Source organism: Impatiens glandulifera, chromosome 6 (assembly GCF_907164915.1).
Source record: "Impatiens glandulifera chromosome 6, dImpGla2.1, whole genome shotgun sequence".
NCBI lineage: Eukaryota > Viridiplantae > Streptophyta > Magnoliopsida > Ericales > Balsaminaceae > Impatiens > Impatiens glandulifera.
Window position 1 is genome coordinate 38,850,577 of NC_061867.1, and position 13,134 is coordinate 38,863,710.

Below are 13,134 nucleotides of genomic sequence, written 5' to 3' on the forward strand. Positions count from 1 at the left end.
AGAGACCGATGTTTGGTTACGTATTTATAAAAAGTTGTGGCGTTGGGTTCTATATCCCTATCCATATTCACACGAGTTTGCTCTTCTTTTTATGGCATACTCTTTCCCCATAATTTTGTCAAACTCATTTGTAACTAAATTTTTACTAACATGTTTTACTTTTTCAATAAAAAAAATAAAGGAGAAGAAAGAAAAATTGTGGGTACTTTCATAATTGAAAGAGTATGGAGTGAAGGATCACTTGTTGTGAGTGGGGTGACTTGACCATTATTTACAACCAATTAGATTAACAAACATCCTGCATTACTCTAATCAATAATGCCAATTCAACATACATGTTCTACTTTTCTTTTCTTTTTTTTGGGCTGCCAAGACATATATTTTCCATTTTGTTTCTTGCCAATGATTTTATTTTCCGATATTTTGGTAGAAAAAATGTGGATGAAATTGGACATGCTATCTTTCCCCTATATTCCCATTGTAAAACGCTTAAATGGGTACAAAATCCTCCCCCGAAAAGGCTGATTCTTTGAATCAACTGCCATTTCCAACAGACTCTGAACTATGGAGCTCTCTCTCTGTCCTCCATATCATCACAATTTCCTTCACCACTCTCTTAACTCCATTTCCATATCCAGTAACCTCTTTTTCTCTATCTAATATGCGTTGTATGTATTATTACCAATCATATTAATTTGTTTAATTGCAGGGACAAAACCCTTAAGGTGGATTAGACCAATATTTCCATGTAAATGTTCATCGTCCTCTTCAGAGGTTAAGGAAGAAATTCCCGTTATATCTCAGGGATACCATGAAAGGAGAGTTCTGATAAGTGGGTTAGTAACAGCAGGTGGGTTTGGTGCTTGAATTCGTAGTAACTTAGATCTATCTATTGCATGTTTGTGAAAAAATGGCATCTTTCATCTGCTTAGGGCTTTTCTCTTTTTCTGTTAACATGATTTGTTGTAATGGGCGATTCTATGTTGTATTCAAGGATCATTTAAGTCTGGTTTCTCCTAAAGTTGGAATATATGGTACAAGCTTAAATTGGGCTTGAGACATAACTGTCACACAATCAAGTGAAGAATAGAAACAAGTCAAAGCAGAGAAGCAGACTGTTGGAAGTGCAAAAGATGGAAAATAATTAGCTTAATTCATAATGTTTGTGTTTGTTTTGATTCTCTCACAATTGAGTTTCTTTCAAGTTCCTTTCAAGAAGTAAATAACTCATAATATTGAAATTGTTCCTACTTTTAACCTCTCAATGGAGATGATGCCTTATGCAACCAATTCTCTAGAGGCAATCAAATGACAATTATGCAGATGACATAACTCAACTTGGTGTTCTTTTGCTGCGTGTTAGAATCAGGCATACATATGTGCATTCCAAAGAACAAATCATTAAGCTTTCACCAACCTTCAAGAAGTTGTTTTCTTTGGGTTTTCATTGACAGAAATTAGTTTCATGTTCTGGAAAGAAGAAACTTTTTTGCTTCATGTTTCTGGCTTAATTACAATACCCTCCTTAATATTATTTCTATATATTGAATTGAATACATTCTGCTACATATTTAGAAAACTGTCAAGGCATGGAGTCCGGTCTTTTAGTTCACTCATTTTTTTCCACAATTTTCCAATTAAATTATTAACATATATAATAATATTGAATAAAGAGATTCTCATAATATTATGATCATATTATTACAATTCAAAAATATAACTTACATTTTTAAATTCTAATTTCTATTAAGTACTCGATGTTCATAACTATCCATTTAACTGTTTCTTTTCATGATTCAGCTGTCGGCTTTTATTTTCCTTACGAGAGTGGAGCAGTAAGCACAAGTAGAAGAGCTGTAATAATACTTCTTACCCCACATTCTTTCATATTTTGTCTGCTGTTGATGTTGTCTTCTTTGCTACTGAAAAATTGATGAAACATTAAAAATTGTGTCTATATGGCAGCTTAGAGGTGCAAAAATACCCGAGAGTGAGTTCAAAACTCTTTCAAATGGCTTAAAGTAAGTAAAATTTTCCATGATTTTGTTTTTGCTTCATTATATTTTCTTATTCTTCATTTTGTCATACCATCATTTCCCTAAAATATAACTTATTTAGATACGGTAGACACTAAATGTTCCAATTTCTTTCTTCTCTTACAGAAATTCCTGATTAATTTTCAAACACCTATTCATATTGTTCCGGTATAAACATATGTTATGGAAATATTATGCAGGTATTATGATTTTATAGTTGGAAAAGGCGCAGAAGCTGTGAAAGGATCTCGAGTTGCAGTATGGTTGTGACTCCTTTAAAAACATTGCATTTGCAGGAACATTAGTACAACACATATTGACTTAGTGCTTCACGATACTTCCATACTAATGCAATAGACCTGCATGGAAATCTAGGATCTATATAGATTTGGTGAAGAGATGCAGATGAGAAGAGAATGGCCTTCGCATGAGCATGAGAGGAGAAAATCATGAATAGATGCATGACAGCACATCATTGTTTTCATTCATAACTGCATCTGTCCAATACTCCTCTATATCTATCTATCTATCTGTCTCTACTAACTATCTTCTACTATATGCTTAAGTCAATAATACCTAATGCATTGTCAAATCATTTAAAGAGAACATCACTTAGAAAACCTATCTATTGTGTTTTTTTTTTGTTTCTCCTATTAGTTTACCTTCGATTTTATGTCCTGTGATGTCATTACTCTTAAGGTTGCCTTTTGGAAAGATAATTATTTTTTGTTCATTTTTTATAGGTTCACTATGTGGCTAAATGGAAGGGTATAACATTCATGACAAGTAGACAGGGTCTTGGTGTTGGTGGTGGAACAGTGAGATCTTTCATTATCCTTCTACCCATTATTGTAAATGCTTGAAAGTTTGTTAAATATTAACATGTGTTTTCATTTGCAGCCATATGGATTTGATGTTGGTCAGTCTGAAAGGGGAAATGTCTTAAAAGGTTTAGACTTGGGTGTTCAAGGAATGCGTGTTGGAGGACAGGTGAGATTCTGTTTATATTTTGAAACTAGGTCATTTTCTTAAAAAGACGCAGAGGAGGAGGTGTCAAAACCACGAAAGTAAAGAAAAGGAAAAACAAAAATATCAGTGACTAAGGCTAGCAATACCTTAGACTTTCAAGGAGATCACATATTATACTCTATTTCTTTCAAGGTCAAAGAATTTAAATCAATCTTTTTATCCAGTTAATTTCTTGCAGAGATTGCTGATAGTTCCCCCTGAATTAGCCTATGGGAGCAAGGGAGTGCAGGAAATTCCTCCTAATGCTACAATTGAGGTAACACATCTTTCTTTACTATCTACATTGAAAAAAATAAAACAAAATATATTCATTAGGATTCTGCTATTGCCTGCTCATTCTAACTTTATCTTTTTCCTCTTCAGTTGGATGTTGAATTGCTATCCATCAAACAAACCCCATTTGGGTGAGTACTATGTATTTTGGAGGCACTTTTATGAAAGAACCTTAAATCACCCATTCTCAACTTAGCACCTTAGTTTGAATATCTCACTTCATTAACACTCCAGCAGATCCAATTTTGCCTCTGTTATTTGTCAAACCGATACGACACCAAGTCAACTCATGTAGAAAATGAGATGGCCATAGGATCAAACTATTCTCTATTAATTAAACTGAATTGTAATCACACATGAATACCATTCATGTTCAAATTTAATTATAATCACAAGGGATTATTCTGCAATCACCATCTCATCATCTTCCCCAATTGGTTGCAGCATGGGAAAACAGAAGAAGACACCACCTGCCTTTGTTTGGATGTTAATAATAATACCAAATTCATTGAACTACTTTTTTTTTTCCTTTCTTAGATCATCTTAGTTTCTTTGTATTTTTAACAAATTAATTTAATTTAGTTTATCCTCTGTTTCTGCAGGTCTCCAGTTAAAATTGTTGAAGGATAATAAATTATGTTCCACTATTTGGTACAGTGTTTTGCATTCTATTTAGATTCTTTTGATTTTGATATTATGAGTGGATGCTTTTAATTCATTTGTTCTCTAATTGTAATTGACTGTTGTATGTTGTATTCTAGTATCTGTAGTTTTACTAATGGCTGTTATCTGAGTATTTTTGTTTTGTAAATGACCCTGATTGTTACACCCATTTGGGATTGGTGCTCAGAGATCAAGTCCACACACAAAAAAAATCAGCCAGAGACACTGTTTGGTTTCACAAATATCTTTATGGATAATAACACAATGTATTGTTGTGAAATTTATAGAGAAAAAAAACAATGGCTTTTTGAGAAATATGTTGAATGATTATCACGCCATCACTTATCAATGAATAAATAAATCAATTAAATGATGTGATTTCATTCCCAAAATTTTTATGTTAAATTTGGTTTCAAAAAGCCTCTTTATTTTGAATGGCGTTTATATCTATTGAAACAATCAATATGTCATCTATATTAAGTATAATAAGTGTTTATCTTTTAGAGGTAACGCTTTTAGAGGTAGCGCTGCAGCGGATGGTGAGGGTATGCTCTCTTACATCATAAGATTCACTTTAGATTTCGGGGGATTAACCTTCTCGAATGTTTTAATTAGACGAGAAAACCGGACCACTTTTATTCATCGATAGCCACATCAGAGATTTGTTGACATGCCTACTATACTTATCTAAATACGTGTATGTATTATAGTTAGATTGGCGCCCATGAGTACATTCCGAAAAAAAACGACAAAATGTTTGCTTGTTTTTGGTATTTGTCATGTAGGTAGTTCTATACTCGATACCACGATCTCTACCATTTAGACTCTCAATTTCCAAAGTATGGGCATAACCGCGAAACATTCAAGTTAGACAAGATGCCTTTGAGAGAGAAGTCTTAGCTATAAAGACGGTTATGAAAGACGAGTTGTACGTCTCCTACTTTGTCAAGTGGGCGACACAAAGAAAGGGAAGACATTGATCGAGAGTGTCAAACTTTTATGGCTAGACACATACAAGAATCGAGTCGAATTAAGAAAAATGAGAAAGCCGAAAGGCCGAAGGACAATGAAAGAAGAGCTCAAAGAAGATTCCGATTTTATTTTATTTTCTTTGTAATGTGTTGATGTTAGAAAATATGAAACTTAATTTGAAAACATTATTGCCAAGGATTTTCGAACTATATCATTTTCACCGAACAGTAATACAAATTTGGACTCATAGTTTTACGAATTTCTATGTTTTTCCCTTTTCTAGAAGCTTAAAGTAGTTTTCTCTTTACTGTCCTTTCTTGGTTTAGAGAAAGAAACTCTTAATTCGTAGATAGTCAATCTTCCTTTTATAGTAAAACAAAGACTATCCATCAATGTGTTTGTGGACCAGATTTTAATTAAAAAATCCATAACATTAATGGCCCAACTCATATAAATGATTTATCTTATTATATATTAATACTTAATGGGTTTTAGTCTTACATTCTTCCATTGTTAGTAAGTAATTAATATAATCATAATGTGCACATAATATAAGATAAATCAATTACATATGGTAACATCATAATGTTGATAATTAAGTAAAGAAACTAATATGAATCATAATGGTTGTATGTAAGTTTATCAGTCTCTTCTAAGTATCACATACTAGTTCTTATAAATCAGACCTTTCATGAAAGTATGCATAAAGTTCAACAATAATGTCTTTATCAAAGATAAGGAATCCTATTTGATTCACATAATTCATTATGTATATATACAAACATAAGTAACATGATTAATGGAACAACATAATCATAAGCTTAGAGGATTAATCAGAATCATGTTAATAATAATACCAAATTCATTACTCTTTTTTTTTCCTTTCTTAGATATCTTAGTTTCTTTGTATTTTTAACAAATTAATTTAATTTAGTTTATCATATGTTTCTGCAGGTCTCCAGTTAAAATTGTTGAAGGATAACAAATTATGTTCCACTATTTGAAACAGTGTTTTTGCATTCTATTTAGATTTTTTTGATTTTGATATCATGAGTGGACGCTTTTAATTCATTTGTTCTCTAATTGTAATGGTATGTTGTATGTTATATTCTAGTATATGTAGTTTTACTAATGGTTGTTAAAGAGTTTTGAGTATTTTTGTTTTGTACATGAACCTGATTGTTACACTCATTCTTGGGATGGGTGCTTAGATACAGGGACGGATCTATGTAAAAGCAGGCTGAAGTCAACCCCCAAAAAGAATTACGGTTAAAATGTGAATTACCTCATATTTTTTTTTAAATCAATAAAATTCATTATTTTGTTTATTTAATTATTCAAAAATAGTAAAACTTACCTTTATTTACTCGTTTTATTTAAATTTTTCTCGTTATTTTTTTTAAGCATGTCCTATTTTTAAGCCCACCTGTTAAATTAATAAAAAAAGGGAAATTGTTAAATTAAGTTAAATGGGAAAATCGTTAAATTAAGTTGAATTATAAAAATCGTTTTAATTAATTAAAATGAACTTATGATAATTAAAATGAACACACATGGTTTTGATAAATGAATAAAACTAAGTTCAGCAATGTGTTAGTACGCAGGTAAAATCAAAGACTCGTTGGCAACAAAGTTACTCAAACAGCAGAATTCGCTGGTAGTAGAGTTACTCAAACAACAGAGTTTGCTGGCAGTAGAGTTACTCAAACAACAGAGTTCGCTGGCAGCAGAGCTACTCAAACAACAGAGTTCGATGGCAGGAGAGTTACACAATCATCAGAGTTTGTTGGCAGCAGAGTACTCAAACAGAAGAGTTCGCTAACAGTAGAGTTGCCATCAGTTGAATACTCGCTAACAGCAAAGTTCGGTAACAGTAGAGTTATCATCAGCTAAAGACTCGCTAACAGTAGAGTTGACATCAGCAGACTCGCTATCAACTGAGATGCTCCATCAGCAAAGTTCGTTAACAATAGAGTTGTCATCAGTAGACTCGTTATCAACTGAACTGCTCTATCAACAGAGTTCGCCAACAACAGAGTTTTCATCAGTAGACTTGTTATCAGCTAAGCTGCTCCATCAGTAGAGTTCGCCAACAACAGAATTGCCATAAGCTGAACATTCTCTATCAGCAGAGTAGCTCATCAGTAGAGTTAATCATCAATAGAGCTTTCTATCAGTTGATTTCCACGTCAGTTGAATGCTTATTTACTAAGTCAAATAGTTGAGCACTCATAAATTCCAATACGACAAAATATACAACTAGCTCTCTACTCTAACATGCAAAACGATAAACGAATATTTCATTCCCCTACACACTAAAACCCCGTACGGTAAGCATACGACAAACATATTGTTGCCACGTATCAACAAAATGGATTCGACTGTTTACATCTCTCAAGCATAAAAAGGCATTAGAGAACAACAGTGAAGTTTTTCGTTCGTTTTTGCTCTATCTCGCTCTCTCGCTCTCAGTTCTGTTCTATGCTTTACAAGTCACTACGTTACGCATATACGAGATGATATACGTTGAGAGACGTTAACATACACGACGATCACATAAGATACTTTACTCGATAATCTTTTGTATTATTTGATAATTTTTTTACTTGTGTAAGTTGAACAGATAGTCGTATATTCAACAAGATAGTGTGAGAGCTAGAAGTTCAGACAGGCAAGTGTTAAGACATGTGATCTGAGTGAGTTTGTGTAGCATATATATACAAATCAAAGTCTTCTAGTGAAAATCCTTCTAAAAACAGAAGAAAGGGTGACGTAAGAGTTTTTATCTCCGATCATCCATAAAATCTTGTGTTGTCTTTTCATTACTTCATTCATTCTTATATCTACCACAACAAATCCTGCAAGCATTTTCCGCACTTGAAACCGTTCAAGAGTTTGCTACGATTTGTCCAATAATAGAAATAGATTTTCAATCCTTAACAGGATTAAAATCTCGTTTAAATGAAAAATAGAACAACAATATTCAACCATCCCTTCTAATGTTGTCTTCGATCCTAACAAGTGGTATTAGAGCAGGTTTTATATTCTTAAACTACTATAGATATCTGAATCAACTCTTACCTAAACAAGATTCCAATGTTCTCAAAGGAAGACTTTGATGACTGAAATATCAGAATGTAAGCACATCTGGCGGCACAAAATGATGACATGTGGTATATCATCACAGATGGTCCCATGAAGATATTAAAGGTCAACACAGCCACAAATACAACGGAGGGTGCTCCTCGGATGACAAAAAAATCCAGATACGAGTGGACTGTTGAAGACAATAGGAAGCCCAACCTCGACAATGTGGCCAAAGATATCCTCTACAAAACTTTGGACAAGAACATGTTCAGCAAGATCAAATCATGTTCCTCTACCAAAAAGATTTGGGAGAAGCTGACTCAACTTTGTGAAGGCAACAACCAAACAAAATAAAATAAGATGATGGTTGCCACACAAAAGTTTGACAACATCAGGATGCGCCCGGGTGAGACTATGAATGGGTTCGATGAAAGATTCAATAGCATAGTCATCGAACTCTCAACCCTGGGAAAGGTATAACAATATGAAATTTGTTATCAAAGCTATGAGAGTTTGCCAAGAGAATGGGATATCAAAACGATGTCTATGAGGAAATCCAAGGACCTCAATAAGATCGAGTTGTATGATCTCTTTTTTGATCTGAAGGCCTATGAGTTTGAAATAAACTCAAGGAATGAGGAGGAGGAGTCCACCTCCATCACAACAAAAGCATTGGTGATTGTTGAAGAGCCACTTGCTTCGACATCTACCAAGTCTACTAAACAGATCAACAACGACGCAATGTCATTATTTGTCAAAAAGATTGGCAAATTCATGAGAAAGAATCATTCTAACTAATCTTAACAGAAATAATTATGAAAGTGAGTCTAATGCTAATTTAAAATATTTTAATTTTGACAGACCAGATCACTTCATGGCTGACTGCAAGAAACTCACAAGGGATGACAAAAGTCATTCGAGAGGAAGTACAAAGAGGATCGCAGATCTTCCAGGAACAAAAGGAACAGAAGGCTCTGCTTGCTGAGGAAAGCAAGAGTAAATGGGTTGAAAGTTATTTCGAAGAGAGCTCCTCAAGTGAAAGTGAGGAAAAAATGTCAAATTCCTCATGGAAGATGACAACGAGGTGTAGGTAAAATAGGACAGCAGTTTGGAAGATTCAGTATGGTATCTGGACAGTGGCTACTCCAAGCATATGACAGGAAACAACTGAATGCTGACGGACATATCAAAATGTACTAGACCAAAAATCACCTTCGGTGATAACTCGAAAGGTAAAACCGTGGGTAAGGGTAAGATTGTCCATAGTAATTTTATTGTTAATAATGTGTTATTGGTAGAAAATTTATGTTACAATTTAATTAGCATAAGTCAAATGCGCGATAATAGGCCCATAGTAGAATTTCACAAGCATGCATGTCGTGTTAGATCATAAAGTGAACACCCTACTAATAGGAAGTATAGTAGAAAACTCTTATAAAATGGATTAGAATAATAACTCTTCTGATCTCATATGTATGATTGCCAAAAATGATCAAAAGTGGTTATGGCATAAAAGACTTAATTACCTAAACTTTAAAACAATTAATAATATTTGTACAAAAGATCTTGTAACTAGAATAAACTGAATTTTAATAAAGACAAGGTTTTCCCAGATTATCAACTGGGCAAACAGATCAGGTCAACATTTAAAAACAAAGGGAATATCCAATCTGATATATGTTTGGAATTACTACTCATGGAAATGTTTGGTCCAATTTAAGTAACTAGTTTATGGGGAATGAGATATACACTGGTCATAATTTATGACTACTCAAGGTTTACTTGGATAGTATTTTTAGCATCTAAGGATCAAACTGATGTTAATTTAGTTAAAATCCTTAGAAGACTACAAAATGAAAAATCCTTAAGCATTTAGCCTTCTTCGCAACGGAGACAACCTCAACGGTTTCTCTAACAGAAGTTCGCTTTCGACTTGTTGAACGTGTAGTTGAATCTTGCATCATTAGCTTTCTCCTCTTTGCTGGGGTTTTACGACTAGAGGTAGTAAGGCGCTTAGACTAAGTGTTCGACTGACCACTCAATTTTGGGACGAATGAAGTGGATTTGGATTTTTTTGATCGTTTTCATCCTTATAATGTTGTTCCCAACAGTACTACTAGTCATAACCCTACTTACATTAATATTGGCGCATTTGCCCAAAGGCACATGTAAGTGCTCAAGAACTCTACTGAGTTGGACAGAGAAGCCCACACTCTACTTCTTCGGCATAGACACCACCAAACACAAGGTAGAGAACAGGACGGACAGCCAATTAATAGCCAACCCCTTTGATATGGCCACCATGATCTCAAATTTCTCCTATGTGTAGGTGTCGAACGACCCTACTCTCTCCTGGAGAGACTTAGATATAATATTATTAAGAAGACAGAACTCCGTCATTATTTCATTCGATGTTGCTTAGAAACATATTCGGCTGGAATATGTGCCAATGGATTAACAAGTGGCCGACATCTTCACGAAGTCACTCCCCGAGATGAAGTTTTCTTACTTTAGAAATATTTTGGGTCTTTTAGATCTAAATTAATTTAATTCAATATGCACAAATTGAGGGGGAAATTTGTTGATAAGTTGATAGAGCTAGACGTGTTAAGACAGATGTCTCAATTCATGTTGAACAGAACAGTCTTCTAACGACACTGTACATCAGACGAGTTGTGCTTAAGTAGCTTGTAATTTAAGCATAGATAGACGTTAAGTGATTGGGCAGACGCCAGCTGACACTTCTATTGCTATGAGTCAACAGACGCCTTTTGAACAGACGTCTTAGCTTAAATGCAAGGTATGCGGATAGCACAGTCAGACGTCTGTCTGCAAGTGCTTTTTAGACGCCTCATCTTAAGCCGAGTGGAATAGCTATATTAATTAGAATCATCTTTAAGCAAAAATAGTCTAGACATAAGGTTAAGATATTCACAAGCAAAAGAATTTTGAACTTAGAATGCATGTATAACATATTCTCACAAAACACAATGGACAACTACATTCGAGTAAAGACCGTCCTTTGGATAAGTGCATAGGACATAGCGCTATGACATTTTCTTAATGCGTAATCAAACACTAAAGTCTAGACCCTTAATCCATGAATGCTCTAATTTTTATTTCATTTAATTTCTTTGTGATGTAAACTAAAGTTGAGACTCTTAAAGTTAATTAAATTACTATGTTTCTACACGTACAAATCTAAAATATGTACGGGTCAACCAAAATGTCTATGGTATAGAATTTTATTTTGGTTCTTCATCTCTTAGATATGACGACATCCTACACATATAGTTTTCCTATCTACTTTTTATGAGATTCGAGAGGAAGGTAAGTAAAGGTGTACTATAACATAACTGCTGTAGAATTTTTTTTCTAAAAAGTGAATGGGTTGTGCCTACCATTAAAATCTTTCGTTGCATCCCCTTTGTGGGCGGAGCACTCAAACGGATAGGTAAGGCATGAGACCAACTAACTTCGGATTGCACAAATCGACCTTAAAGAGATGACATTCGAATGGATAAAAACATACTCTTTAGGAAAATATCATTTCTTGTCGAAAACAAAAAGGTTTTAAAACAAGAGCGACGAACAAGATAAACAACGTTATATTCTCCCTTAGTCTATTTATTTTATTTTATTTATTCTATTTTAAATTTATTTTTAAATAGTCCAGAATATAATTAATTTGAAATCTAACTAATACCACACATTTTTCGAACTAATTATTTATTTTAATCTCATGCAATAAGTTCGTATATTAATTTTAGAAATTAATTTGTAGGCAAACAATTATTTTTTAAATTATAAATTGAGTTGTAAAAAATGTGTAATTATAAATTTTTTTGACAAATTATCTTATATTTTCTTCTTCTTGAAACAAATAAAATCACCCCTGGTAAGAAAAAAATCAACAGTTAGACAAATAAATATAAGCTTCCAAGAAGCTCACATCTTTGTCATACCCTAAACAACTTTTTTAGAAATACTTAGCACTATATTGCATTAAAATCAATAGCATAGCCTATAGGACCATATTTGACATGTGCCCATAAAGAAGAGTACTTTTATTTTGTGACGTTTGTACTACAAAGAAGAGTATATGTTTGGTGGGCTACCAACTCCAGTTATAGCCAAGGGCCGAAAGAATGTGCCACTCATAGATATGCACCAACCTCAAGCTTCTTCCGCATGATGACCCAAGAACAAATCCAAGAATAAATTAATAATGCCTTTCTATTTATTTGTTTTTACTTTATACTAACCACTAATAATTTATAAATCATTATAAATACAAATAATTAAAATAATACTTCTAAGCTCACCCGATGCTAATTATTTGGATTAGATAAAAGTTACCAAGTAAAAAAACAAATTGTGACCACATTGAAACAAAACAATATTATCAAATTTGAGAACCATTTGGAGGAAATGTTTAGTAGTTTAATTCTCTAGAACTTGTTATAATTAATTTAAATATTTTAGTATATATATTGTTTAGTAATTATATTGTTGTTTTCATAATAAAAATTAAATTCAATTAAAGTGATATTTAAAGTTAATGTAGATATATAATATATTTTATTATTTTGTTGATGAGCCGAATAATAAATAAGTATAATAGAACTAGGTTCCAACTTCCAACTTAGTACATGTTATATTAATTTGATGAGATTAAAGGTAAAATTGTCCACTCTCAAGAATACTCAAGGGTCATCAATAAAAAGTTGGAAAGATCAAAATCCAACGTCAGACATTCTAATGGGATCATTTTCATCTAACATTTAAATGTAGATCTAGAATTGAGATATTTAAGATTAAGCAAGGATCTGAAAGACATTTTCTTGAACCGTTTTCACTACAGATCCGATATATTTTCGCAACTACAATTTTTCTTAATTTATTGAAATAGAGTAATACAATTAAAAACTTAAAAATTAAATATTTAGATTAAAAATTCTAATCTAACTAACTTATCACCAGAAAATGTAATTTTAATGAAAAAACAAATAGTTTTGGACCTCACAACAAAAATGTTTCTATTTTTTTCATCCTCCTTCTCTAAATTACCAAC

The 13,134-nt window shown here is 32.9% G+C and overlaps 1 protein-coding gene across 2 annotated transcripts; it reads left to right on the forward strand.

Annotated features, from left to right (window-relative positions):
* Positions 1 to 452: 452 nt before the first annotated feature.
* On the forward strand, positions 453 to 4,147 carry LOC124944000 (peptidyl-prolyl cis-trans isomerase FKBP16-4, chloroplastic). Of its 2 annotated transcripts, none has more exons than XR_007099784.1 (10): positions 453 to 637; positions 710 to 850; positions 1,801 to 1,856; positions 1,966 to 2,021; positions 2,237 to 2,294; positions 2,780 to 2,854; positions 2,937 to 3,026; positions 3,230 to 3,321; positions 3,429 to 3,469; positions 3,941 to 3,972. XR_007099784.1 is itself a non-coding variant. In XM_047484458.1 (10 exons), exons 1-10 carry the CDS (start codon positions 565 to 567, stop codon positions 3,966 to 3,968), a joined length of 696 nt encoding a protein of 231 aa, XP_047340414.1. In that variant the 5' UTR covers positions 461 to 564; the 3' UTR covers positions 3,969 to 4,147. The 2 variants fall into 2 exon arrangements, 1 of the variants encoding a protein (XP_047340414.1); XM_047484458.1 differs by having other exon boundaries at positions 461 to 637; positions 3,244 to 3,321; positions 3,941 to 4,147.
* Positions 4,148 to 13,134: the final 8,987 nt, after the last annotated feature.